Below are 26,476 nucleotides of genomic sequence, written 5' to 3' on the forward strand. Positions count from 1 at the left end.
GTTGGCTTATTTGCCACTGGACTGCCTGATATTCGCTTGTGTTGTCAAATATGCCAAAATGTGACTCTAAAGATGAGGTACAATATGGTGGCGCTTTTCGTCACCCTGCCCCCTCTTTTAGTTTTTGAGACACCTGCAGGAGAACTTGGAGAAACAACAGGTAACATTAAACTCTTGCTTTTATTGTGACTGGGTACATTGTGTAAATTGTTCATATGCTTCATGCCATTTGCTGAAGCCTTTTCTTTGTGGCTTTGCAGGAACACATGGAGGAAGTCTGCTCTCCTCATCTCCTGACTTCTATTAGGAGAATGGTTCTGACTCTAACCCAGCAGAATGATGAGAGCAAAGAATTTGTGAAATTCTTTCACAAGCAGCTAGGGAGCATACTACAGGTATGGAACGATGTTATGTAGCTCCATTATTCTTTTAGCTGATAATTGAAAATGATTCTTTCAATCGTGTAATTTTTATTAAACTTTTGGTAGTTTTTGTACACAAAGACAAAATAACAATCCTTCACCGATCACACATTTTTTCTTTTTTCTAATTATAACCAAATAGTGAAAGAATCTTTTCTTCTAATCTGGTTTTATTTGTTGATTGTAGATATTTTCTTTCTTGTATTTTCTGCACATGATAATGGGGCAGCCGTCTTGCCTGAGCTTCTGTTAACAGCATTCAGAGATATGCTTTCCAGTAGCCACATGGACCATAGGAAACCCTACTATGAGAGTTTTCGAGGCATGTTGTGTGACTGTGCAGAGGTCATTGTAAAAAACCTTCTTGTTTTTTTTTTCTTGTTATAGAAGTGAGCTATGTAAGTAACAGTAAGGCCTTATTCACACGACAGTGTTCGGTCAGTGATATACGCTGCGTGACGGCCGCATTTCTTGTACCAAACACAGTTCAGATAGCCGGGCTCCTAGCATAATCGTTATGTATGCTGCTGTGAGTCACTGTCTCCCCGCGGGTCTACTGTCTCGTAATGAAAACAATCTTCAGTACAGGACAGTTTTTCCACGGGGAAGCAGTGACACCTAGCGTCATACGTAACTATTATGCTATGAGCCCGACTATCTGAACTGTGTACGGTCCGGGAAATAGGGCCAAAGTGCGGACTGTATATCACGGATTGAACACGGTCGTGTGAATAAGGCCTAAAAACAAAAGTGTACTAAATTGTGTGATGATCTGTGTTTGTCTTCCTTGAAGTGATGTCCCGGTTCCTTTTAGGCTTCTAAACTATATAGAAATGGAGATTTGTTATACCGGACATTATATGTGACCGCATCACTGGGGAAAAAAAATCCCAACAAGAAGACCAACAAGAAAGTTTTGGAGACTTTAGGGTTAATTGGAATTGATGCATTCTGAACCTCTAAAGAGCACACAATGTGTTATGCAGTGGAATCTTATTCATATTCATATGCGCGGAGACACGGGCGCGCGCGCGGAGACACGGGGGCGCGCGCGCGGAGACACGGATACATCCCATTGAAAAGTGGAATGAGAACACCCAGTTATCAATTTATTCATAATTTTCTAGGAGGAATAGCCGGAACGGCACAACGCAGAGTTCTAAGAAAATATGCTCCAGACTAGTTATTTCATGGGGAATACAAACAGGGCCGCCCTTAGGTTGGGTGGCGCCCTGTACGGGACTTTATTGCTGCCCTCCACAAACCAGAACCTAACCATATATATATTGACATATATATATATATATATATATGTGTGTAGGTAGAAAAAAGCAGCACTTCAGAGAATTCAAGTATCACGATGCTATGTGTCCTTGACCGTCGTCCACACGGTCCTGAATTGGATACACAAACGAGGAAATAGACGCAGCACTCCAAAGGTAGTTGCAAAGCTAGTGGTTTATTCTCCCATGTACAGAAATAGCTACGTTTCGGTCCTTTCAGCAGGCTTGACAAAGGTCCTGCTGAGAGGACTGAAACGTCGAGAGACAGATATCGAGAGGGACCGATATCGACAGGAGCATATACAAATAAATAAAGGCACATATGTAGATGTGTGTGTGTGTGTGTGTATGTATATATGTGTGTATGTGTGTGTGTGTATATATATATATATATATATATATATACTCACACACACACACACTTTCACATACAGACCCTTTCGGAGTACAAATAATGTAGTAGGTAGTACATGCAGTCCTACAGTGTGTAACACCACAGATCACATCCACTACATTATCTATACGGAGTTATCAAAGTGTATTATCTGCAGCCCTATGTAACACCACAGATCACACACTAGGATAACTTTACCCACACTGGAACATATAAACACACACACAAATCTATACACACTTACACAGAGACATATATGCACATTCAGACACACACATTATATATGATCCTTTTTTCCTGACGTCTCCTAAACAAACGTCGGCCGAGCATCTAATTCACTTTTTTTTTTTTTTGCAATGTTCGGCTGACGTTAGTCTGTGTATGGCTACCTTTTACCTTTCAGTCGTGCTCTGAGCAGATAAATGGATACAATTGTATCCAGGCTAGGCAATGCTCTGTGAGCTAAATCTAGTAGCTGCACAAATCTCTCAGGTAGTTTGCTACAAGTGTCAGTGTTGAGTCCAGGCTGTTTAGGTCATGGTGCATTGTCTAGACTGGATACAATTGTGTCCACTTCTCAGCTAATAGAGCAGGACTAGCTATGTACCGGTTTTCTGCCTCTGAATGTTCAAGAGTGTTCTCATTCACTGACGGCAAACAAATGTTTTGAAAATAGTGAGGAATTGAAACACAAATGGCCATATTTATCAAAGCTGTCTAAAAGTAAAACTGAATTTGTTGCCCATAGCAACTGATCAGAGCTCAGCTGTGCTTTTTCCAGAGCAGTTTAACCCCTTAGTGACCACTAATACGCCTTTTTACGTCGGTCACTAATGGGCTTTAGGCTAGGCTGACGCCTTTTCACGTCCGCCTAGTCTAAGTCCTGCACGGGTCTCCCGTGCAGGCAGGAGCCGGGGCTCTGCTGTCTGATGACAGCTGAGCTCCTGCTCCAACGCCCGCGATCGAAGTTTACTTCGATCGCGGCCGCTTAACCCGTTAAATGCCGCCGTCAATAGCGACTGCGGCATTTAACTTTGTTTACAGAGGGAGTGAGCTCCCCCTGTCACCCATCGGCGGCCCGCGAATGAAATCGCGGGTCTCCGATGGGGTGTCATGGCAGCCGGGGGACTGATAAAAGCCCCCAGGTCTGCCCTGGACATATGCCTGTTAGGACGCGCCGGAGGCACGTCCTAACAGATTGCCTGTCAGATTTACACTGACCGGCAATAATGCTCCGGTATACGAAGTATACCAGAGCATTATAGCAGCGATCGGAATATCGCACAGTAAAGTCCCCTAGTGGGACTAATAAAATAAGTCATCAAAGTGAAATAAAGATTATTAATAAAAAGTACAGTAAAAAAATAAAACCATTTTTTTCCATAAAAAGTGGTTTTATTTAGTAAAAGTGTAAAAAAAAAAAAAAGTACACATATGTGGTATCGCCGCGACCGTAATGACTCCATTAATAAAGTTAATATGTAATTTAAACCGCAAAGTGAACACCGTAAAAAAAAAAAACGCAAAAAACCATGACGAAATTGCAATTTTTTTCCATTACCCCCCAAAAAAGTCATAATAAAAATGAATCAATAAGTCCCATGTACCCCAAAACAGTACCATTCAAAACTACGTCTTGTCCCGCAGAAAACAAGCCCAAAAAATCACTACATTGATGGAAAAATAAAAAAATTACGGCTCTTGGAAAGCGACGATGCAAAAACAAATAATTTTAGTTCAAAAGTGTTTTTATTGTGCAAAAGTCGTAAAACATAAAAAACCTCTACATATGTGGTATCGCCGTAATCGTACCGACCTCACATGTTATTTACGTCGCATAGTGAACGGCGTCAATTTAAAAACGCATAGAACAATGGCGGAATTTCAGTTTTTTTTTTATAATCCCCCCAAAAAGGTTAATAAAAGTTAATATAAAAATTATATGTACCCAAAAATGGTGCTATTAAAAAGCACAACTAATCCCGCAAAAAACAAGTCCTCATACAGCTATGTAGACGAAAAAATAAAAACGTTATAGCTCTTTGAATGCGACTATAGAAAAACGAATAAAATAGCTTGGTCATTAGGGCCTAAAATGGGCTGGTCACTAAGGGGTTAAGGAATGTAAGCTGAGCACTGTTTGGTTTCTGTGGGCAACAAATTCAGTTTTACTTTTAGACCGTTTTGGTAAGTGGTACCCAAAGTATATGAGGAAGTAGCAGATCTTTTCATTTATAGATTGAGCATTGTATACATAAAACTTAAAATCACTAAGTGCAAAGTACGTAACTATGGAAACCACAAGTCTTTTGTGTTTTGTAGGATTCATTGGCAAAGTTTAACAATAAAAAGTTGAAGGACTGTGGAGAAGATCTTCTTGTTGAAATTTCGGAAGTGCTGTTCAATGAGTTAGCCTTTTTCAGGCTGATGCAAGACCTGGACAATACCAGCAGCTCAATGCAAAGCAGAAGCCAACAAATATCTGATGCTGATGTTTTGCAGTCTTTCTCGAAAGAGGTTGATAATTTTAACTATTTAATATACTATATGAAATGTATGTCACATTAAATTATTTTAGAGGTTGTGGGTAAAATGTGCGTGTATTTTGTTTTCTTTGTACACAAGCTTTAATTTTAGAATAAATATGTAAAGATCTCTTTAAAAAAAAAATGTCTTAGGCCTCATACACCCTTCCATCACCGTTTTCAAAGCCATTTTCCACGGATCCGTGTGTCTGTGATTGGAACAACCCGTTCACACTATGTACACGATATTGTGAGTGACGCACATGCTATTCCCTGTCCAGCGGGTTTCACTGTCCAGGGTGCTGAAAGAGTTACTGCCGATCAGTGCAGCCCTTTAACTCTTTCAGCACCTTGGACAGAGACTACCGCTGGACAGGAAATACCATGCGCGGCGCTCACAATATAGATCAATGGTTCATTAAAAAAAACTTGCAACAAAAAAAGTTACTACTTACCCAGAACTCCCTGCTTGCCTGCTTCTTGCTCAAGTCCGGCCTCCTGAGATGACGTTTCAGACCATGTGACCTATGATTGGCTGCAGCGGTCACATGGTCTGAAACGTCATCCAGGGAGGTCGGACTGGGTGTCAGAAGAGGGACGAGTCACCAAGGCAACGGCCGGGGTACGTATGAACTTATTTTTCTTTAATATCGCTGTGTTCCACCACTGATCAGCAGCCTCTTCTCTCTATCAGTGCTGACAGAGAGAAGGGGCTGCCGATTAGTGCAGTATCTTTCTGTATGTGTACCTCTGGCCCCCCGGCCGTTGCTAGGCTACGGCTCCATCACACACGGACGGTACACGGATGCCTTCCGTGTGCCTTCAGTTTTTTTTTGACGGCCCCATTGACTTGCATGGGCCTCACGGTCACGGAATCTCTGACCGAAGTAGGACATGCTCTACTTTTATCGGAACGGAGTAATGGGACCGTCAAAAAAAAACTGAAGTGTGCATGGCCCCATTGAAATGAATGGGTTAGGGTGCTAGCCGTCTGAAAAACGGCTAGCACCCTGAAGAAAAAGACTGACGTGGGCATGAAGCCTTATTGTAAGTTTTAGCATTTAAAACGTACTTTTATTTCTTTCCTTGCAACCCGACGCTCATAACTTTTTTGTATGACGTAGTTGTGTGAGACTTTTTCTTTTGCGGGTCGAGTTGTACTCTATGTAAGTACCATTTTTTGGTAAGAATACATTATTGTCTAATTTCTATAAATTTTTATTTTGGCGAAAATGCAAGAAGAAAAGCAGTTCCGATGCAGTTTTGATTATTTATTTTTTTCTTACACCATACTCCGATCATCATAAATAATCTTATACATTTGTTGTACAAGTTGTTACGGTAATGGCGATACCAAATATGTATTATTTCATGTTTTGGGCCTTAAACTTTAAAAATTTTGGCCATGCAAATTATGACCTTTGATCGAGTCACAAGGATTTTCTAAGACACTATCAAGGGGCAGTCCCCCCTTCTCTTATTTATTGTGAATGCCGCATCAGAAGGTTCTCTTCTCTCCGCCGTTTGAGCGGGGCTGCGGCTGTGTGTTATAGCCATTGCCCCGCTCCAGATCGCGCGCAGACATAGCTGTTAGGATGAGAATGCTCGTCCTAATGCGCGAAGTACCCGCCACTCAGGACGAGTATTCTCGTCCTGTGTCGGCAACTAGTTAAAACTGTATTTAAAAATAGCAATTCGTTTTTATTTACATTTAATTAACGCTATCGAGTAGTTAAGACTGAAAGTACGATAATAAGCGTTTCTATCCAGCATACCCAGTCTTAACCCCATATTGTAAAATAGTTCTATAATCTTTGCCTGCCCGTTGAAATATGGATTGGTTGTAATCTGTTTAGTTGCAAAGTATTCACAATGGGTAAACTGTCTCTGCTCACTGTCACATTGATATTACTGCACATCTCATATATAGTGGTGGTGTAATGTCCGTGGCTGTGGGCTATCCGCTCCAATCCTCTCCTGACGCACGTCTGGACTCTGTCTTTATTGCGGCCTAGGTGGCCATCTCGTGCACCTGTGTCCCCAAAGATCCCAAGACCTAGCGTTGCTAGGAGTGACAACCTTTGGTAAGAATGGACTTCCGTCTAGATTGTCCTTACCTGTGACCATAGTGTCCGGCGAGAAACCGCATCAGGTCTCTGCGTATCTGAACTCTGGATCCGCTGCTAATTTCATCCGTAGAGACCTGGTGAACCTTCTGCAATCACCCACCACACGTCTGAAGAACCCGTTGACAATTGCTTCAGTGAACCTCTGCCAGACCCAATTATAGCTGTGACCAAGCCGCCGAGGCTCCAAGTTGGAGCCCTTCACGCCGAACTTCTGCCTTTCTATATGCTATCCAAAGCTGTTAACCCTGTGTTGCTGGGCCTGCCTTGGCTCCGACTGCATGCCCCAGTCCTTGACTGGAATTTTGGAGAGGTTCTCCAGTGGGGCCCTCAGTGTCAAGGTCGTTGCCTGGTGCAGATTCGTTCGGCTCAGCCTTCACTGCCTCGGTCATTGGCAGGATTGCCAATTATGCTGCATTTTCGGACGTCTTCAGCAAGAGGGAGGCGGAGACATTGCTTGTATTAATTTTTACAGGCAGTTTATTCCAAACTTCTCCTCACTGACTACTCCCATCTCTAACCTTACTAAGAAGGGTATGAACGCCAAGCTGTGGACTCCCGAGACAGAGTCCGCATTTAATAGCCTGAAGCGTGCCTTCACGTCAGCCTCTATCCTCCATCATTCGGATGTCTCTCTGCAGTTCTCGTTGGAGGTGGACGCATCCTCTGTCGGTGCTGGTGCACTCCTGTTCCAGAGAGGTCCCAAGGGCAAGTCAAGGTATGTGGATATTTTTCTAAGCTGTTCTCTTCCACAGAACGCAACTACTCTGAGTTACTGGCCATCAAATTGGCCCTGGAAGAATGGAGACATCTATTGGAGGGCGCAGCTCATCCGATCCTGATTTTTACAGACCACAAGAATCTGACCTACCTCCAGACGGCCCAACGCGGCTGAACCCTCGTCAAGCCAGTTGGTTACTGTTCTTTACAAGGTACCAGTTTGAGCTCCATTATCACCAGGCCGACAAGAATGTGAGGGCCGATGCATTGTCCAGGTCTTTCGAGACGGAAGACAATTTTGGAGAGTCCACAGAATATTATTGATCCGTCTTGCATTATCTCTGCCAATCCCCTGCAAGTTGGGGACATTCTTCCAGGGAGGACTTTTGTGCGCCTGACTGATCGAGAAAGAATCTTCCGCTGGGGACACTCCCCTAGACTGGCAGGTCACGCGGGGGTCCGTAAGACCCGGGATCTGATTGCTCGTCGTTTCTGGTGGCCCACGCTGCCCAAGGAGATTATGGACTTTGTTTCTTCCTGTTCCGTATGTGCAGCCAACAAGGCCATCCACTCCAGACCTGCTGGTCTGCTCCATCCATTGCCTGTGCCCAATGCTCCCTGGCAGGATATAGCTATGGACTTTATTACGAACCTACCTCTCTCTGCTGGATGCAGTGCTGTCTGGGTGGTGGTGGACCGATTTTCGAAGATTGCCCATTTCGTTCCTCTGACCGGTCTTCCTTCTGCTCCTCAGCTGGCCAAGCTGTTCATCCAACACATCTTTCGCCTGCACGGCTTGCCGCAGCATATTGTGTCTTTAGCTCGAAGTTCTGGAGAGCCCTCTGCAGGCTCCTCGGTGTGAAATTGGACTTTTCATCAGCCTACCATCCTCAGTCCAATGGTCAGGTCGAGAGGATCAATCAGATCTTGGAGAACTGCCTACGCCACTTCATTTCCAAGCAGCATGATGACTGGGTGCATTTGCTCCCATGGGCAGAATTCTCCTACAATAATCACACCAGCGAGTTCACAAGGAATACGCTGTCGTTCATTGTTTACGGCCAGCACCCACAAATTCCTCTCCCGATGCCCGATACTTCTGAGGTTCCAGTGGCTGACTCCACCTTTAGAGACTTCCTACACATCTGGCAGCAAACTCGATCCTCCATCCTAATGGCAGTCGACCGCATGAAACGGAAGGCTGACACAAGGAGAAGAGAACCTCCTCCGTTTCTTCCTGGCACGAGGGTCTGGCTGTCTTCCAGGAATATCCGACTAAGGGTGCCATCATGCAAATTTGCTCCCAGGTTCCTCGGACCCTTCGAGATCCTACAGCGGATCAACCCTATCGCCTATAAGCTTCGGCTGCCTCCTACCCTCAAGATCCCCAAACTCCTTCCATGTCTCCCTCCTGAAGCCGGTGGTTCTGAACCTCAACACCAAGACTCCGAGCCCTGTGGTTGCCTCCAGCGGCCATTTAGACACCTTTTGAGGTTCAGGAGATCCTGGACACCAAAAAAGTGAGAGGAAAGACCTTTTACCTGGTGGATTGGAGGGGGTTTGGTCCTGAAAAAAGGTCTTGAGCCAGAGTTGAATCTCAATTCTCCTGCTCTTCTGAAGAAGTTTCTCTCTCGCTCTGGTCCCAAGAAGAGGGGGGATACTGTAATGTCCGTGGCTGTGGGCTGTCTGCTCCAATCCCCTCCTGGCAGCCACGAGTCGGCAAGCGCTGGCCCCAGCCTCCTCCTCAGGAGACGCCAGCGCTCGCTTCCACTCAACTCAGCTGGATCCCGTTGATGAACTTTGACCCGTGAGTACCCTGGACTATAAGAGGGGTCCAGCCCCCTGCTTCTATGCCTGAGCGTTGTTGATGTTTCCTAGTTTGTCTATGTGATGGCCTCCTAGTGTGTTTCCTGTTCCCTGCATTCCATACCATCCTGGTCGAGCACTGTGCTTTGCCAAAGTCGTGTCGTGCTGTATTCCACGTCTGACCTGCTTCACCTCGTCTTATGTCTACCTGCTGCCTAGTCCTAGCAGAGCCTGCCCTGCTGCTGTCTGCACTGCCACAGGTACCGATACGAACTATAGACATTCACCTGCGCCCTGTTGGCCAGCTGCTTTACCGCCAAGGCGGTACAGCCCAGTGGGTCCACAGACCCTTCGTGACAGGTGGTCACTGTTGATATGTATAAAGAGTTGAGTAGGTATTGATTGTGTAGGGATAGGTCTCAGAGTGTTTGTTTGCTCCTGCTACAAAACTTTTTGATGCTAAAAGCAGCCACGAGGCATGATAGAAAAAATAATGCTAGACGTCAACCCTTGTAAGATTTCCTGTGGTAGCACAGAAGTACTAGGACCGTTAATGGAGATAGAGGATGGAACATGATCAGGAGACTCAATGCCCCACTTGTGTTTGACCTTACCACCAAATTTCTGTGCCTCCCCATGGTACTTGTACTCTGTTATCTCGCCACAACCACCCAAAGGAGAAAGTCTCTCACCTGCCTGCATGACATGGATCCCAGCTTCATGGAGAAAGAGGGCCCTGAGAGGACAGCAGCATGTGGGCATGCTGCATTAGAGTTCAGAGGAATGCATGGACTTCACCAATTTTCCTTTGCAGCCACTTGACGTTCCAAACAGTTCCTGGGTTGACAATTGCTGTCTGATTTTAAATATGTCAGATCTACAGAGAGGAGAGACTGTATCACATACAGCGTTTATCTCTCCTATTTACGTTCGACATCTCTCCTCTCTGTGTAATGGGCCCCACATATACAGCACTTCTTTAATATATACTCATTATCAGAACTTTCCCTTCAACAAGTAAGTTATCACACACAAAAACGAAGACCCCCTGCACACGGCTGTAGCTGTAATTCCGGTCCATGATTACGCATATGGTCGCCGGCGGACAGTAACCCGCATTTGCGGGCCGTGTTCCCAATATAAAGTATGGGAGCATGGCCCGTAAAATAAAAAAATAGGTCATGTCCTATTTTTTGTGGAGCCTTTCTACGGCCCGGACACCTTCCCGTAAATATACTATGGGCAACAGAAATGAACGGGTCCGTGCTTTGATCAAAATTATGGCTGTGTGCATGGGGCCTAAGGGACAATTTTGATAATACGCATATATTGAGGAATAGTTGTGCATGCAATTGCCTTATGGAAAATAATTTTCTCTTGGTATTTTTTTAGTTTGTTTAGCAAAAACAAGAAAATTAAGATTAAAATCTAGTAAGCGTTCATAAAATCTGGATTGTATGTTTGGGTCAGATCGCCCAGCCCTACCAGGAATTTTCTCAAACTTATAGACACATGTTTGACGATGTGCTGAATGGCACAAACAATCAGTAAATGTGTCATTGTAATCCCATCGGTCCTCTTGGTGTGAGCCCATACCGTGTTTTTTATTATGAACAATAGATTAAAAGAGTACATGATAAATATATTTCTTTTATGATATCACCACCCTATGCGTTACTTCAATTTACTAACTATATAATCCCCACCCTATCATGGAAAAGAGGAGATGACGAGACAAGGGAGAGGAGGGGGGTTGTTTAGCAACTCCTTTCATAAGGGAGCGTCATGGACACATTTATTCCTTGTCTCCTCATCATTAGTCTTATACCCCTGTCCCCTACATCATTTATGAATATATATCATCCATCCGACTTGTTTATGAGTCCCAGAGTTTATGAAACCTATATAGCTTCTCTCCATGCATATATTTAAGTTTTTCAAGGAGACTTAAAGGGGTTTTCCCACGAGGGATATTTGACATTTATAACTCCCGACCATAAAGTCAGGAAGTGGCCGGGAGTCCGCGATAGAAGACAAGGCTAGAACGTGGTTTAGGGTGCCCCGTTCTAGAGATAGGTGCAGGTCCCAGAGGTGTGACCCGCATCCATTTGACATATCCTGTGGGTATTTCATAAACGTCCTTCGTGGGGAAAACCCCTTTGAATGATAAATGCTGAGCTGCATCTGTAGGAAGTGTCATATTCATCCCTTCCAACCCTTGGTTATTCGTTTCCTGACTTTTTTTTTTGTTAAGACATGACTTTCTTTGTGCAAGTTTGCCCTAGGCTCTGCTCAGATAGTTATTATACTCCATGAGAATTGTATTCTCTTCTGTATGAGAGCAGGTATTGATGATCTGTGAGACTTATATTTGAGGCTAGTTTGAATATAACAGTTTGTTTGTTTGTTTGTTTGTGCTGTGGGTGGGTTTTGCATGTGATGGATGTAGGTGCACGGGACATGTAACCATTGAGATTAAATCACTGAACACAAGTTATTATATTTTATGCTTTGATCATGTTGCTAGTAACATGCACAATTGTCACTGGTTCATATAGTTTTTGAGTACTGGTGTGAATCAAAGGCCTGCTATTATATTTTTTTTGTTAAAGTGTACCTGTCACTAGGTCATATAAGTTGAACTGGTTTACTGACCTGAATAGCGCTGTCTTCCTGATGCTACAATGTTTTTTCTTTATTTTTTTTTGTGCACCCCCGCCCCATCGTTCTGGTGATATGGCCCACTGTTGTGTTGGCTCTCTATATGGTAATTTGCTGTAGTCCGCCAACAGGTGAAGCTAGCTTCCCTGCCTCTAAGGGCTTATTTAGACTAACGTGATATACGTCCATGCAACGCGCGTGATTTTCACGCGCCTCGCACGGACCTATGTTAGTCTATGGGGCCGTGCAGACTGTCCGTGAGTTTCACGCTTCGTGTGTCCGCTGCGTAAAACTCACGACATGTCCGATATTTGTGCGTTGTTCGTTTATCACGCACCTATTGAAGTCAATGGGTGCGTGAAAATCACGCATGCCACACGGAAGCACTTCCGTGGGACGTGCGTGATTCGCGCAACAGCAGTAAAAAGTATGACTGAAAACAGGAAAGCACCACGTGCTTTTCTGTTTACAAACTTCCAAACGGAGTGTCATAATGATGGCGGCTGCGCGAAAAGCACGCAGCCACGCATCATACGGGGCTGTCACACGGAGCTGTTAAGTACCTTTTGCGCGTGCAAAACACACACGCTCGTGTGAATCCGGCCTAATTCTGACCAATCAGCATGAGGCATCTTCAGGGTAGTTCGCACCCTGTTGGCTAACTACAGCAAATTAGCACATAGGACGCCAACACAACAGTGGGCCATATCTCTCAGAAGGGGAGGTCTAGGGGGAAAAAAAAGCTGTGCTGGAGTCAGGGAGACGGCGCCATTCAGGCCAGATAAACTTATGACCTAGTGACTGGTCCTCTTTAAAATACAAACCTATTTGGAATTAATGTTGTTCATAACATGATCTACTATTGACTGGTGAGGCAGGTCAGGAGGAGGCAGGAGAGGTAGCTTTACACCTTTTTCTTTCCCTCTCCCCCTTTCTATTAACTAAACTTGAATATCTGTGATCCTAATAAATAAAATTGGTTGCGGGATTTGTCTATTTGTAATTAAAATTATAATTTGTTGCTTATTGGAGTTTTTCCAAAAAGACTAATTCAAGGGCCTGTTAGCTGGGAACCCAGTGATCCTGAAAATGACCTAGTCCTGGTGCTAATAATCAATGGCGAAATGGTTGCATTTAGGCGGTCACTTTCCTTTGGGGTTATGAGGGCTGAGAGAGCACCTTTTTGGGGGGTTGGGGGGGTGTTTCGATTTATTCAATAGATATTTGTCACACATTTATATTGATTTTGAAGGGTGACACCGGGATCAGCCCATTTTTTAGGAGTGGTTGATGTTTCCAGCTGCCAGATCCCCATCAAGACTTTTATGAAATGTTGGATAGATTGTCAAAGTATTTAATTTTTACATCTAACCTTTCATGGGACTTGATCAATATATTTCAATTAAGGATTTCATGACAACCTTTTTATGATATTCTAATGTATAAAGTTCGACTCAATCCAGTACAAAATATGGAAGAAAATTAAAAAAAATTATTAAAGCACTTGACTGGTTGCAGTATTTGGTATCATCGTAATTCAAACATATATGCAAACCCTTTAGTGATATTTTCTGTGTGTTTTGGATCTATGCAAGTCTGTAAATTTAACACCAGGAATGCACAGTTTACAATTTCATTTTGATATTCTCTCTTAGGCAAGGAAAATGTTTGAGGATGAAGAAAGCACTGAAACCCGAGAGATTGATGATGAAGACAAGGTATCTATATGAGCAAATATTAACCCCTTTCTCCCATAGTAGGCACAAACCTATATTTAGGTCTGAATAAATCTTTACATGTATCTGTGTGGTTGAGGTTACGTACATGTAGAGAACTCATTACAGCTAACCGTAACTAAACAAATGATTTCAGATTTCTTCTATTGGTTTAACATTTAGGCCTAGTTCACAGTTTTTTGAAGGCAGAAAAAATCTGCCTCAAAATTCCTTCTAGAATTTGAGGCAGATTTACAATTGCCAGCATTTTTTTTTATTTTTTTTTTGCTGCATTTTTTGCATTAACGCAAAAAAAACACTCTCAAAACAAGCGCTGTAGGTTTTTTGCGCCTCCCATTGATTTCAATGGGAGGTTAGAGGCAGAAACCACTAGAAAAAAAAAGCATAATGTTTTTTTTTTTGTTTTGTTTTTTTCTGCGAGCGGCCAAAAGCCACCCCAGGAAAAAAAAAAAACTTCTGCCTCCCATTGAAATCAATGAGGAGCAATTTGGGCGTTTTTTTGGCACTGATTCAGACAAAGTTTCCGTGTCGAAGTCGGTGTGTAGTGACTTGGTATTCAGGCACCTACATTTTTACTCAATACTTCTCCTTGGCTGTATTCACGATTCTACAGGCTACTGGGATGACGTTTCTTAGCATCCATTCGCTCGCTCAGATTTTTTGCCTTTTGTGAGGTGTCCTCTTTACATTTGGTACATTTTATGCAGGGAAAGCTTACTGTACCAAAAAAAACATCTGAGCTTTGTTGGGCTTTTAGAGGTGGTAGACTTGTTTCCAGTAGCAGCCAGCAGTATTGACACTACTACTCTAATCTATAGGCCATGGCAAGATTAAACTGTAAAATTATGTTCAAAGGTATGACCAACCCTGTTGATATGCCTTATTAGGGAATATGGATGTAATAGAGAGTTTCCTAACTCCGGACTATTGGCCAGAACGAGACTCTATGGAGGACCCAACTTGTCCTTTCATTACAAGGATGGGCCGTTCATTTCAACAGGCGCTTAATTTCTGCAGGGGAACTAAGGGCTGGCGGCTTTCTCTGGCAATAGCAGCGTGTCTTAACATAGGATTGTCCAAACAATTTTTTTTATTTCATTAGAGATATTAATTAGCACATCATCCTAATGGCATATATTCTTCTTTTTTGACATATGAGATATTTCTTATTGTTATATGTGAAGTCAAAGAAAAAACAGACTGAACAAAAAAATGACACAATATAATGTAACTTTTACATTATATTGATAAAAAAAGGATGTAGTCCTTCAAAAATAGAGGGTGAGTCAAGAAATGCTATAGAGAAAACAAACTGACCCTGTTAAACCCTACCAGGTCACCCTGCCTAAGAAGAGCAACGCCCCTAGTCAAGGGACGGCCCTGACCTCTAACCTATACCCGAGACGCCCTGTTATACATTATAACTGCTCCTTGATCCAGATTTTCTGTCCGGTTGCAGGAGTTATCCTGGTGGCCATCTGTTTTGTTGTTTTTTTTATCGTGTGGTTCCCTGATGAACCTGTCATTTTACCAGGGGAAACACGTCGGAACTGTGTTTATTTGTACTTACCGTATTTTCCGGATTATAAGGCGCACCGGATTATAAGGCGCACTTTCTATGAGCGCCTTATAAGCAATCTTGTTTCATATATAAGGCGCACTGGATTATAAGGCGCAGCACATTACCGTTAAATAAACCATTGCTCAGACTGCAAGTCAAAATTTATTACACTTTTTAACAATAACTTGCAACTGGTTCAGCTGTAATTGCAAATCAAAACGTTTACCGTACTTTTTCAGTTCATTCCTCCACCAGAAATCCATCAAATCCGTCATCTTCAGTGTCGGAGTTGAACAGTTGGGCGATTTCGGCATCAAGCATGGGGTCCTCCTCTTCATTATCCGAGTCGGTCTCGTTGCTGCTGCTAGGCTCTTCAGTGGTGATTCCAGCCTTCCTGAAAGCTCGGATGACACTGGAGACTGATACATTCTTCCAGGCATCCACGATCCACTGGCACATAGTGGCATAACTCGCACGGCGTTGCCTCCCTGTGTTGGTGAATGTGTGGTCACCTTCTGTCATCCAATGCTCCCATGCAGCTCGCAATTTAACTTTAAATGACCTGTTGATGCTGATATCTAGCGGCTGGAGCGCTTTGGTTAATCCACCAGGGATGACAGCAAGCTCCGAATTAGTTTTCTTCACTTGGGCTTTGACAGTATCGGTCACGTGGGCGCGCATCGAGTCACAGACCAATAGGGATGGGGATTTGTGAAAAAGCCACCCGGTCTCTTGACGTAGACCTCCCTCAGCCACTCACTCATCTTCTCCTCATCCATCCAGCCCTTTGGGTTAGCCTTAATGATGACACCAGCAGGAAAATTTTCTTTAGGCAAAGTCTTCCTCTTGAAAATTACCATGGGTGGTAGTTTCTGGCCATTAGCCTGACAAGCGAGAACTACAGTGAAAGATGACTTCTCATTTCCTGTGGTACGTATAGATATCGTACTGGTCCCTGTTTTCTCAACAGTACGGTTTACGGGGATATCGAAAGTGAGGGGAACCTCATCCATGTTAATAATGTGTTCTGGCTGGATATTCTTTTCATTTATCTTGGTTATGCAGTAGGTGCGGAAAATGGCCAGCTTCTCTTCATAATCCTTTGGTAATTGCTGGCACACAGTAGTTCTGGTGCGAATGGAGAGATGACGCCTTTTCATGAAACGAAAGCACCATGAAGGACCTCCTCGAAAGTCCTTGATCTCCATGTCACGTGCTAAAGCAGTGGCTTTGAGTCGAATAGAGACAGTGGAGACGCTTCTACCTGCGTTTCTCTGTTCCATAACCCACTGTTCTATTTTGTCCTCCAACTGTGGCCACCTTGCTTTGTTTCCTCGGAAACTCAGTTTGGTCTTCTTTACTTGGCGGAGGGCATCTTCTTGTTTTCTCCACTTACGCACCATGGATTCATTAATGTTGAATTCTCTTGCAGCTGCCCTATTTCCATGCTCTACTGCATAACTTATAGCTTTAAGCTTGAAACCTGCATCATAAGCATGTCTCTTAACAGGAGGCATTTTTTGGGGTAGTGGGTATAGTTAACGCTAAAGCACAGATATATTGCAAGGATCCTGCGCACAGAGCTGTAAGTATCACTCAGTGTGGCTCCTGACTACGGTGGCCGTAATGCTCAATCCATTTATGGATACTGTAAAAACCCAAGTGAAGAATAAATTCATAGGCGCACGGGGGGGAGGAGCATGGTGTGTGCTGTGGTATGCCGCCGCCGACCCCTGCCGCCCACGATAGAGGTAAAGGATCCTGTATGAACCCCTCTCTTTACTGTCGGGTTCATATATAAGGCGCACCGGATTATAAGGCGCACTTTCTATTTCTGAGAAATTCTCAGCATTTTATGTGCGCCTTATAGTCCGGAAAATACGGTAGTTTGTTTGTTTTTTTATGTGCAGTACCTCCTTCTATTAGAGAAACATAAGGCCAATGAGATCTGCAATGTAGTACATGTGTATATTATTATTTTTTACAATATACCTTTTCCATCCTTGAGAGATATAGGCCAGTATGTATGTTTATCTGAATACTGCACGGTTGTTTTTTCTTCCTTTCTTGACCTATTGGTATCACGCCAAATCTCACTGTGTGTTTACACGCTAACCGATTCTCTAGGCTATTATATTGGATATGCCGTTAACGGGGAATCTAGGGTATAGGTTGGAGGTCAGGGCCGTCCCTTGACTAGGGGCTTTGCTCTTTTTAGGCAGGGTGACCTGGTCAGGTTTAACAGGGTCAGTTTGTTTTCCCTATAGCATTTTTTGACCCACCCTCTTTTTTTTTTTTAAAGGACAACCTCCTTGTTTATCAATATAAAGTAAAAGTTACATTTGTTTTGTCGTTTTTTTTTGATCAGTGGGTTTTTTTCTGTGACTTTAATGTTTTTCTTATATAACTGCTGGCTTTTATCAAAGCCGTTACATTTGTTTGGCTCTGTGAAAACGTCTTATGTTGTGGCAATATTACATTTTTACAGTGGAAAGAAAAATGTAGCCGGTCTACAAAATTAGTTTGTTTTTTTTACAGTGCGTAATAGGCATTTTGACCACGTGCGCAGTAGGGTCTTTGTCTTTATATTTATGCAGTTTTGTGTATTTGTTTCTTTTTCCTGTTAGGACAAAGATGAAACGGAGATAGCAAAACCGCAAACTAAAAATATTGATGTATCGGAAGCTCACAGTGGAAGATCTGACATTTCAGAGGATGAAGATGGAAATGAAAAAATGCCTCTGTCCATCAGTACGAATTTTAACTTAGTTCAGTTAAAGGGCTTTTCCAGGACTGTAATATTGATGCAATAATTCCTTAGTATTGTCCTTCAATATCTGATCAGTAGGGTTCTGACTCCTGGCACAGTGCTGTTCATTTGCTTGTTTTTTCTGATACTGCTTATTACAGCAGCTTGGTCTCGTTCAGGTGAATGGGACTGATCTGCAGGACCAGCCACAGCCAAATGTATGGTGCCTGAGTAAACAGTACAGTGTAAGGCCGCAGTTTTGATCAAAGCTGAACTGTTACTGCAGCTCATCTGTAACAAACATTTGCCACCTATCCACTGGATAGGTGATACATGAATGGCCTCATGCACATGACTGTAATGGTTTTTACTGTCCACAATACAGATACGCATCTGTAGGCGGAATCGGACATGTTCTATATTTTGCAGATCATTTTTACGGCCCAGACACACAACCGTAAATATACGAAAAGGTGTCCGTGGCCCATAGAAATGAATTGGTCCACGCTTTCATCTGTAATTACTGTCGTGTGCATGGGGCCTTAGGTGGTAGTTTAACCGCTGGGACCCCCACTGATTAGTTGAACAGTGGACCCCCCCACATCACAACTACGGTGAGAAAGGGGTTTACGTAGAGCGGTGGTCAAGCATGCTGCTGATCCATACAACCTCTATTTTGTGCCAAGGTGGAGTGATACGGACAATATTTTGGAAATTATCACGTAAAAAATTGGAAGCACTTCCTCTAATTTAATGTGTATTCCGATACATATGTGCATTTAAACCATCCTGTGTATATATTAATAGTACTAGAAAACAAAGGTTTTGTCTTATGTATTGTTTTCTTACGATAGGTTTATCCAAAGCTGAAACACAGGCATTAACCAATTATGGCAGCGGTGAAGATGAGAATGAAGAAGAGGAGAATTCGGAGTTTGAGGCAGGACTGGTAGATGTACAGACGTCACTTGAAGCGAACAGTGAAAATACAGAGGAACATGAAAAGGAGGCAGTAAGTTTTTATGTAGATATTGATTTTCGTTTTGTATTCATTACACAAAGCTTGCAATGACTCGTTTTATTTTAATTCAGGTTTTGAACAATAGTTCAAAGGAAATGGCAAAATGTAAAAATATTGAGATCCTGACCAGTCAGGAAACAGGTAAGTTCTCTTCATATTTTAAGCAGCCTGGTTTTATTACATGACATCCTTGTTTACAGTACCAGTACATAGTTCTGCAGGTATTTACAATAAAAATAATTTTAAAACTGTAAGGGCCTGTTCACATCAGCGTTGTCTTTCTGCTCAGGGGATCCGTCGGAGCTTTCCATTAGGGGGAACCCCTCAACGGAAAGGCAAACGGAAACCTTAAGTTTACATCCCCATTTATCTCAATGGTGACCGAACCTTTGCTAATGGTTTCGGTTTGTTACCGTTGTGAAATCAATTGCGATGTAAACGGATGTTAAGGTTTCAGTTTGCCTTTCCGTTGAGGGGTAACCCTGACGGAAAGCTCAGACGGACCCCCTCAACGTGAAGCAAAGTGATGCGAACACAGCCTAACTTGTTTATTATACTCTGAGGCTGCTTGTTGTGTTGATGAAATAGTGTTTTAGTTTCATGGTACTTTTCCAAGGGATTTGATTACTGTTTCTTGATAGACTTAAGTATAAAAGTAATAATTCCCCTCCACGCAGACTCTGTAAATTGAGGAAAAATAGTGAACCTTTTTAGGTCTGGAAACCTTGTGTGAATAAAAAGCAAAAAAATAATGTGGACCTTTAATAAAAGGCAAGTCGTGCATCTTCTTTTTAAAATTAAGTATTGTAATCTTGATCTAGGAGATGACAAAACATCTGAGGAAGACCTGAAATGTTCACCTGACAACGTTTCTCCAGACAACATATCTGCTCCACTGCTGCTGTTAAAAGAGGGTGATCTGTCTGGAGCTGTCGATGTCGACACCAAGTCCTCTCTGGCATCCGCTGAAAGCTCCGGACCCGGCAGTCCAGCAACTGATTCCCCCGTGTTAGTTAATGAATATGTAAGTGTTCGATTTATCTTTTTCCTTCTAAAAGTGGATCTGGATCATCTTAAATAAATTGTCCGATCAGAACAACCTCTTCTTAAAAGAAAAATAGCAGCCCAGTCCCCCCACAGCAGCTGGTAGCTCTGACAATAAGTTGCTGTAGATGGCCATGCATTTTCCTAGCAGTTAAGCAATGTAACACATGATATAGGGGTACTCCCATCTCAAACACTGAAGGCATATCTGTAGGATATGCCACAAATGTCTAATAGATGCGGGTAGCCCAACCCCTCTCCTGCTTGGTGAGGCAGACACTGACCGCAGATTCCAGGTTGGTTACTAGGTGGAGAGAGGGGGGGCCACACTTACGCGCGGCTCTCCATTATATTCTACGGGAGTTATGGGAACAGCTGAGCAGGGCTTGCTCGGCTGTCTCCATATTTCTCGTAGAACATAATGGAGAGAGCCGCATGTGTGTGGTCATCTCTCCATATAGTCCCCGTCTGGAATCTTTGACCCCTGTTCTCTATAGCTGTGGGTCCCAGACTACCCCTTTAAAATTCTCCTGTCAAAATCATCTGACCTGTGGGTAATTTTTATTGGCTGTTTACTACAATACTGGTCCCTGAAGCATGAATTCTACCGTACATTCTGCAGTTGGCCACATGGCTACCTGCGTGGCTTACAAGAAAACTACTCTGGACGGGTGGGCTTTATGACCAGATGAAGACTGCCCCACCAATTATCCCTGAGACTAGTCCTCTACAAACCGTCCATATCAGGTTTTAATGTTAACAAGCAATATTCGTGTGAATCTCTAAGTAATATAAGAAGGGGTCGCTTTAGGAAGCATTTCACGGTCTCAAGTCCAAACTGTCTAATGTACTGTAATTGTGTCCCTCATTCACGTGAGCATATCCCAGTGTCATTTCTCCCTATTTCATTGTTTAAAAACATACATATATTTATTTTTTCCTAGCAGGAAACCGGTTCTGGAAATTTGAGTCAAAAATCTGATGAAGATGACTTTGTAAAGGTTGACGACTTGCCTCTTAAACTAACCTTACCTAAGGTATTTATGTTTTGGGCAGCAATTGAAAGAATAAGGTCAAATAACTTCACTGTTCAAGCTTTTTTTTATTTCTTGTTCCCAGACAGCGCTAGTGGCTGAGATGGAGAAAGAGGAACTGAAAAACCATTTATGTGATGAGATACTCAATTTTAATTGTCAAGGTAATGGTGCTGAGGAGTTGGCAGGAGACGCGCTGTCCCTGAAAGAGCCTGGTGAGTTCCTTGTTGATTTTATCAAATACTTATTACATCACCAAGCACCGACTTTGTATCTTTTCTCTCTGTCCTTCTGAACATATCTTTATTTTATGGGTGAGTACGTGAGTGAGTCACATGATGCTGCAGGATCGGCACTTGAATGTATACTATATGAAAATGTACCATCAGTGACAGGCTGTGTCTACTATAATAAAATAAAAGTTGTTGGAAAAAAAAAATGATTTAGTTAGTGTTAAGTAGAGTATCAGTTGCTGGTTTGGCAGATTGTAAATATAGATATATTTCTCGCTTAACCAGTTAATAGGGCTTAAAGGTGTTTTCCTATAATGAATATTTATCCCCTATCCACAGGATAGGTGATAAATATTCATCGGTGGGGGTCCCAGCGGTCGCAAAGGTGATAAATATTGATTATAGGAAAACTCCTTTAACAACTTGCGGACCGCCCATAGACTATAAATGGCTGGGCGGTCCACAATTAACCCTGCAGGGCCATTCCAGAACGTCCTGCAGAGTTAGCAGGTTTGCCTCTCCCCGGCGGCATTTAGCTCCGTGATACAGCTGTCTCATGGAACTTTAATCGGACACCACTCACGTGACCGTTGTGACAACCTGTCTCAACGATCACATTGCTCCTAACCGCAGCGCTTACGCGCCGACTGTGAGGAGCTCTGTGATACAGCTGATATCACGGAGCTTTCACCCGGAGACCATTCAGCCTGTGTCAGCGATCACATGCGGGCCGACGGTATGTAAAAAAAATATTATTTTGGGGGGTTTTTTTTTCATTAAAAATTTTCTCTATAAATAAATTTGTCTATCTGCTACACGGCGACACCAGTCGACTGTCCAAAGATCGCTATGTCCCGTAGCCTACATTGCATGTAATAAAAGTCAATGTGGTTGTGTCACAATGCGCAAGTTGCCGCAACATGACAGTTGCAAGAAATTCAAACCGTCGTGTCTCAGTCACTTGCAGGTCACAACGCGACCACATTGACGTTCATTACTTGCGGTGTAGTCTATGGGACATAGCAATCTTTGGTCTGACGACCTGTGGCGTGGCCAGTCACCATGTAACTCACACGGAATATTTTACAGGCAGAAAAAAATCTTCCTCAAGACTCCTGGAGAAATTTTGAGGCAGATTTTGACCTGCCTGCACTTTTTTGCTGTGTTTTTCGGCCGAGGCCATTGAGGACCGCGGGCTTAGAAGCTTTTACTGCCACCTGGGACAAAGCAACAATTTCGGCCATATATTGGCGCTCATTCCGACGTGGTCTCCACGTCAAAATCGGCACCAAAAAACTCTGTGAATTGGGCCTTAGGGTGACGTTAGATGTGGCAGATCCACTGCAAATTTTACCTGCGGATTACAGTACAAAGCAAGTAGATGAGATTTTACATAACTCCTCTGCATGCTGCAGACATTTTACACGGCAGATTTTCAAATCTTTGATATGTGGTTAAATTAATACCTTGGGGTCTACTTTCCATAAAATAATAATTTTTGCGGTGTCAAAGGGGTTTTCCAGTCAACAAAAATTGATGGCCTATCTTCACGATAAGCCTTCAATATCTGATCAGTGGTGGCCCGTTTCCCTGCAGACCCGACCGATCAGCTGTTTTGAAGGGGCCGCGATGCTCGTACGATCGTCGCATCCCCTTAATTTCCTTTACTGCTCACACTGTGAATCACGGACACACTTGTAGCCGCGGTTCACAGTATTATAGTATACACTTAAATGGGAGAATGCTGTACAACTGAACCGCCGCTTCAAGTGTGTCTGCGATTCACAGTGTGAGCAGTAAAGGAAATGGAGTGTAAGCAGCGCTCGTGCAAGCGCTGTGGCCCCTTCAAAACAGCCGATCGACCGGGGTGCCGGATAGGCCATCAGTTTTTGTGGACTGGAAACGTCAACATCTGTAATGTTCGTATGGTATCAGCGAACCAGCTTTGTAAATGTTTTCTCTAAAAGCCAGTTTGCGCACCATTCATTGTAAGCGCCCCCTTGTTGAAGACGGCAGAAGTTGCCAAATTATGTATTCAGGTGTATTTACCCAGTGGCACCAGATGTAAAAAAAAATTACCTAAAATCAGTCACATTTTTTTCAACTTTTTTTTTTTCCATTTTTCCTTCTATATAAAAAAAAAAGTTAAATATATCTATTCTTTTTTTACACAATATGGAATCCCAATATTATCTGAGAAAAACCAGACCAAATACATGTAGGTTGGAAAAATAATAGAACAACAATTTGCTTTTAAATTGGCACATGGCTAAAACCTAAAAATGGGCATGGGCAGGAAGGGGGTAAAGCTCCTGGTCAGGAAGTGGTTAATGTATAAATTCTGCAACTTTTTCATTCTGTTGCAATTCCCCACCATTTTCAAGAATTCAGTTTGTTGTCAGTGAATAAGAACATTCTTTTTTATATTTACAGACTATAAACTAGTACATAGTTGTTTCTGCTCCCAGCTGGGCAGTGGATACAATTGTATCCAGTCTTGGTAAGGCTGGATTCACACGAGCATGTTCGGTCCGTAAAGGACGGAACGTATTTCGGCCGCAAGTCCCGGACCAAACACTGCAGGGTGTCGGGCTCTTAGCATCATAGTTATGTACGACGCTGCAGGACAATGGTCCCGTACTGTAATCATGTTTTCAGTACAGGACAGTAGTTCCACGGAGAGGCAGGGACTCCTAGCGTCGTACATAACTATGATGCTAGGAGACCGGCTCCCTGCAGTGTGTTCGGTCCGGGACTTGCGGCCGAAATACGTTCCGTCCTTCATACGTTCCGTCCTTCATACGTTCCGTCGAACATGCTCGTGTGAATCCAGCCTCATGCTCTGTGATTGAAACAGCCTGGGCTCCAGACTGACACATTGTAACAAACTTTTAGACAGATTTAGGCTGGGTTCACACGGAGGTTTTTGCAGGAGGAAATTTGGAATTTTGAACCCGATTTTCACTGCAATTTTCGCCCGCAGCCGTTGAGCGCCGCTGGCATAAAATGGCGCAAAATACGATTTCTCTGCCTCCCATTGATGTTCATGGGTGGTCAGAGGCGTAAACGCCCGAAGATAGTGCATGTCCCTTCTTTTTCCGAAAAACCGGCTCGCGGGAAAAAAACGCCTCCGCCTTTTCGGCCGTTTTTTGGCGAGTTTTGCGGAGCGGTTTTCGCGTCAAAAAACTCTGAACTTCTTCTTATGCTTTTTCTAAGGCCCTGTTCACACAGAGTTTTTGCCATGGAAACCGTGGCAAAAAAACAGCTAAAATTGATTACCGCGAGCAAAAAAAATTGTTTGCAGGAAAAAGAAGCAACATGCCCTATCTTGAGGCGTTTTCCGCCTCAAAAACCCCATTGGAATAAATGGAAATAAGCGCGGTTTTTTGACGTGTTTTTCGTCAAACGCTCGCAGTTATTCCATCTTTCAGTTGAAGAGAGAGCTAAAAAAAACTGCAAAAACGCGTGTTGTGCAAAATCACTTAAAAAAAAAACGGAGCTGATATTTTTACAGGCAGAATTGTGTGAGAATTGCCTGGATTGCATACAGTTGTCTCCACCTTTCAGGTGAGAGCAGGGCTAGGTAAGTACAGGTTTGTTGCCTTTGAATGGAAACAAGATTGGTGTCTTTTTATTGACGGCAAACGGATATTTTGAAAATTGTGAGAATTTGTAACACAAAGTTGAATAACTTTTCATTTATTCAGCGATTAATCTTTATTAACCAAAAACTGGAAATCACTTTATAATATTTTATTTTCTGCAAGTCGGCAGTGGCGCTTTAAATAAGGGCATCTATTGCATGTCCATAAGGGGTTAAACAACAGGTACACAGTTTTGGAAAGGATGTGTAGACGATGCTTCAGTGGGATAGTCCGGTCAGTCAGCGGAGAACCACCCAGAGCTTTACTACTGAACCTGTTTCAGGTAAGACTTCCTTTTGTGGCCATCTTTTAGATGCCCTTATTTAAAGCACCCCTTTCTCAGGTCGTTATGTGTAGGCCAAATTAAAGTAGGAATACTTTGCTCTATTGTAATTTGTACTTTATTCTATTGCAGAAAGTTTTGGAGCCCATTCTGCCTGACATGGACTGACCTTCAATACTTACAGACCTGAAGCAAAAAAATAAATAAAATCTATATTATACCTTCCAAGTTCGAAAGTTCAATAAAATAATAAGAATAAAAATGACCGAGTACACAGCATTCAGGATCAGTTGAGTTAGAAAGAAAGGAAGGAACCCTACATTGGTATAAAAGTCCAAGCACTGTTCTTTTTTCATGTCCTAATCTTTGTCTTTGTACGGTTTTCTTTTTGTAAATTCGGAAATGTTAAAAAAGTTCTGAATAAAGTTTTGGCTTATCTGTACTTGTGTTTTTACTTTTAGTAAACCTGACATCTGTTAGGCCCAAGGGCTGAAAATAAAGGATATGTGGAGTGGCCATTATTTTCCCACCTGTTCTATTAAATTAGCATGGCTCAGCTGAACGTTATTTGGGGAATATAGGTTGATCGGTGTCACCTATGCAATGTCTATGATAAAGCCTAGGAGTTTTACTTGGACGTATGTATGTACTTTTCTCTCTGAAAAATTTTTGTTTTTTAGGTGGGCGGGGACTTGGAGTGTCAGAAGTACTAAAACATCCAGTAACATCCAGCAGACAGAAGGGATTTCTATAGGGAAATTAGTACCCGGGATTTCCTGCTACTTCAGACTGTATAAGAGTTCTGTTAGGTCACTGTTTGCTGCAAGAATACCAAAGTCAATGGGATCTGTCTTTGCTAGGATCCGTTTTTAACCCCTTAACGCTCCATGACCTACTATTAGGTCATGCTAACTGTAGCGTTCGCGCTCAGTGACCTAATAGTAGGTCATGGAGTAAACACAGCGCCGTTCGCGCGGGGCGCGTTCATGAGCTGTGATAGCTGCTGTTTCCGACAGCAGACTATCACTGCTCAATGTGCCGGGACCGATCGCGGAGCTCCCCCGCCGATTAATCCCTCAGAAGCCGCGTTCAATAGCGATCGCGGCTTCTTAGGGGTTAATCCGCCATCGCCGGCCTGCTACACGATAGCGGCCGGCGATGGTGACTATGGCAACCGGACACCAAACAATGGCATCCGGCTATGCCATAGACGGAAGCCTAGTGGGTCCTGACA

The 26,476-nt window shown here is 43.1% G+C and overlaps 1 protein-coding gene across 2 annotated transcripts; it reads left to right on the plus strand.

Annotated features, from left to right (window-relative positions):
* Positions 1-259: 259 nt before the first annotated feature.
* On the plus strand, positions 260-25,684 carry LOC142751505 (pericentriolar material 1 protein-like). 2 transcript variants are annotated; one of them, XM_075860148.1, is made up of 10 exons: positions 260-395; positions 4,422-4,616; positions 13,593-13,655; positions 17,862-17,985; positions 18,838-18,995; positions 19,076-19,145; positions 19,826-20,028; positions 20,993-21,085; positions 21,168-21,297; positions 25,375-25,684. In XM_075860148.1, the coding sequence occupies exons 1-10, from the start codon at positions 267-269 to the stop codon at positions 25,398-25,400; spliced, it is 1,191 nt and encodes a 396-aa protein (XP_075716263.1). In that variant the 5' UTR covers positions 260-266; the 3' UTR covers positions 25,401-25,684. The 2 variants fall into 2 exon arrangements, with proteins under 2 accessions (XP_075716263.1, XP_075716264.1); XM_075860149.1 differs by having other exon boundaries at positions 20,996-21,085.
* Positions 25,685-26,476: the final 792 nt, after the last annotated feature.

The sequence above is a fragment of the Rhinoderma darwinii genome, chromosome 1, assembly GCF_050947455.1.
Source record: "Rhinoderma darwinii isolate aRhiDar2 chromosome 1, aRhiDar2.hap1, whole genome shotgun sequence".
Taxonomy (NCBI): domain Eukaryota; kingdom Metazoa; phylum Chordata; class Amphibia; order Anura; family Rhinodermatidae; genus Rhinoderma; species Rhinoderma darwinii.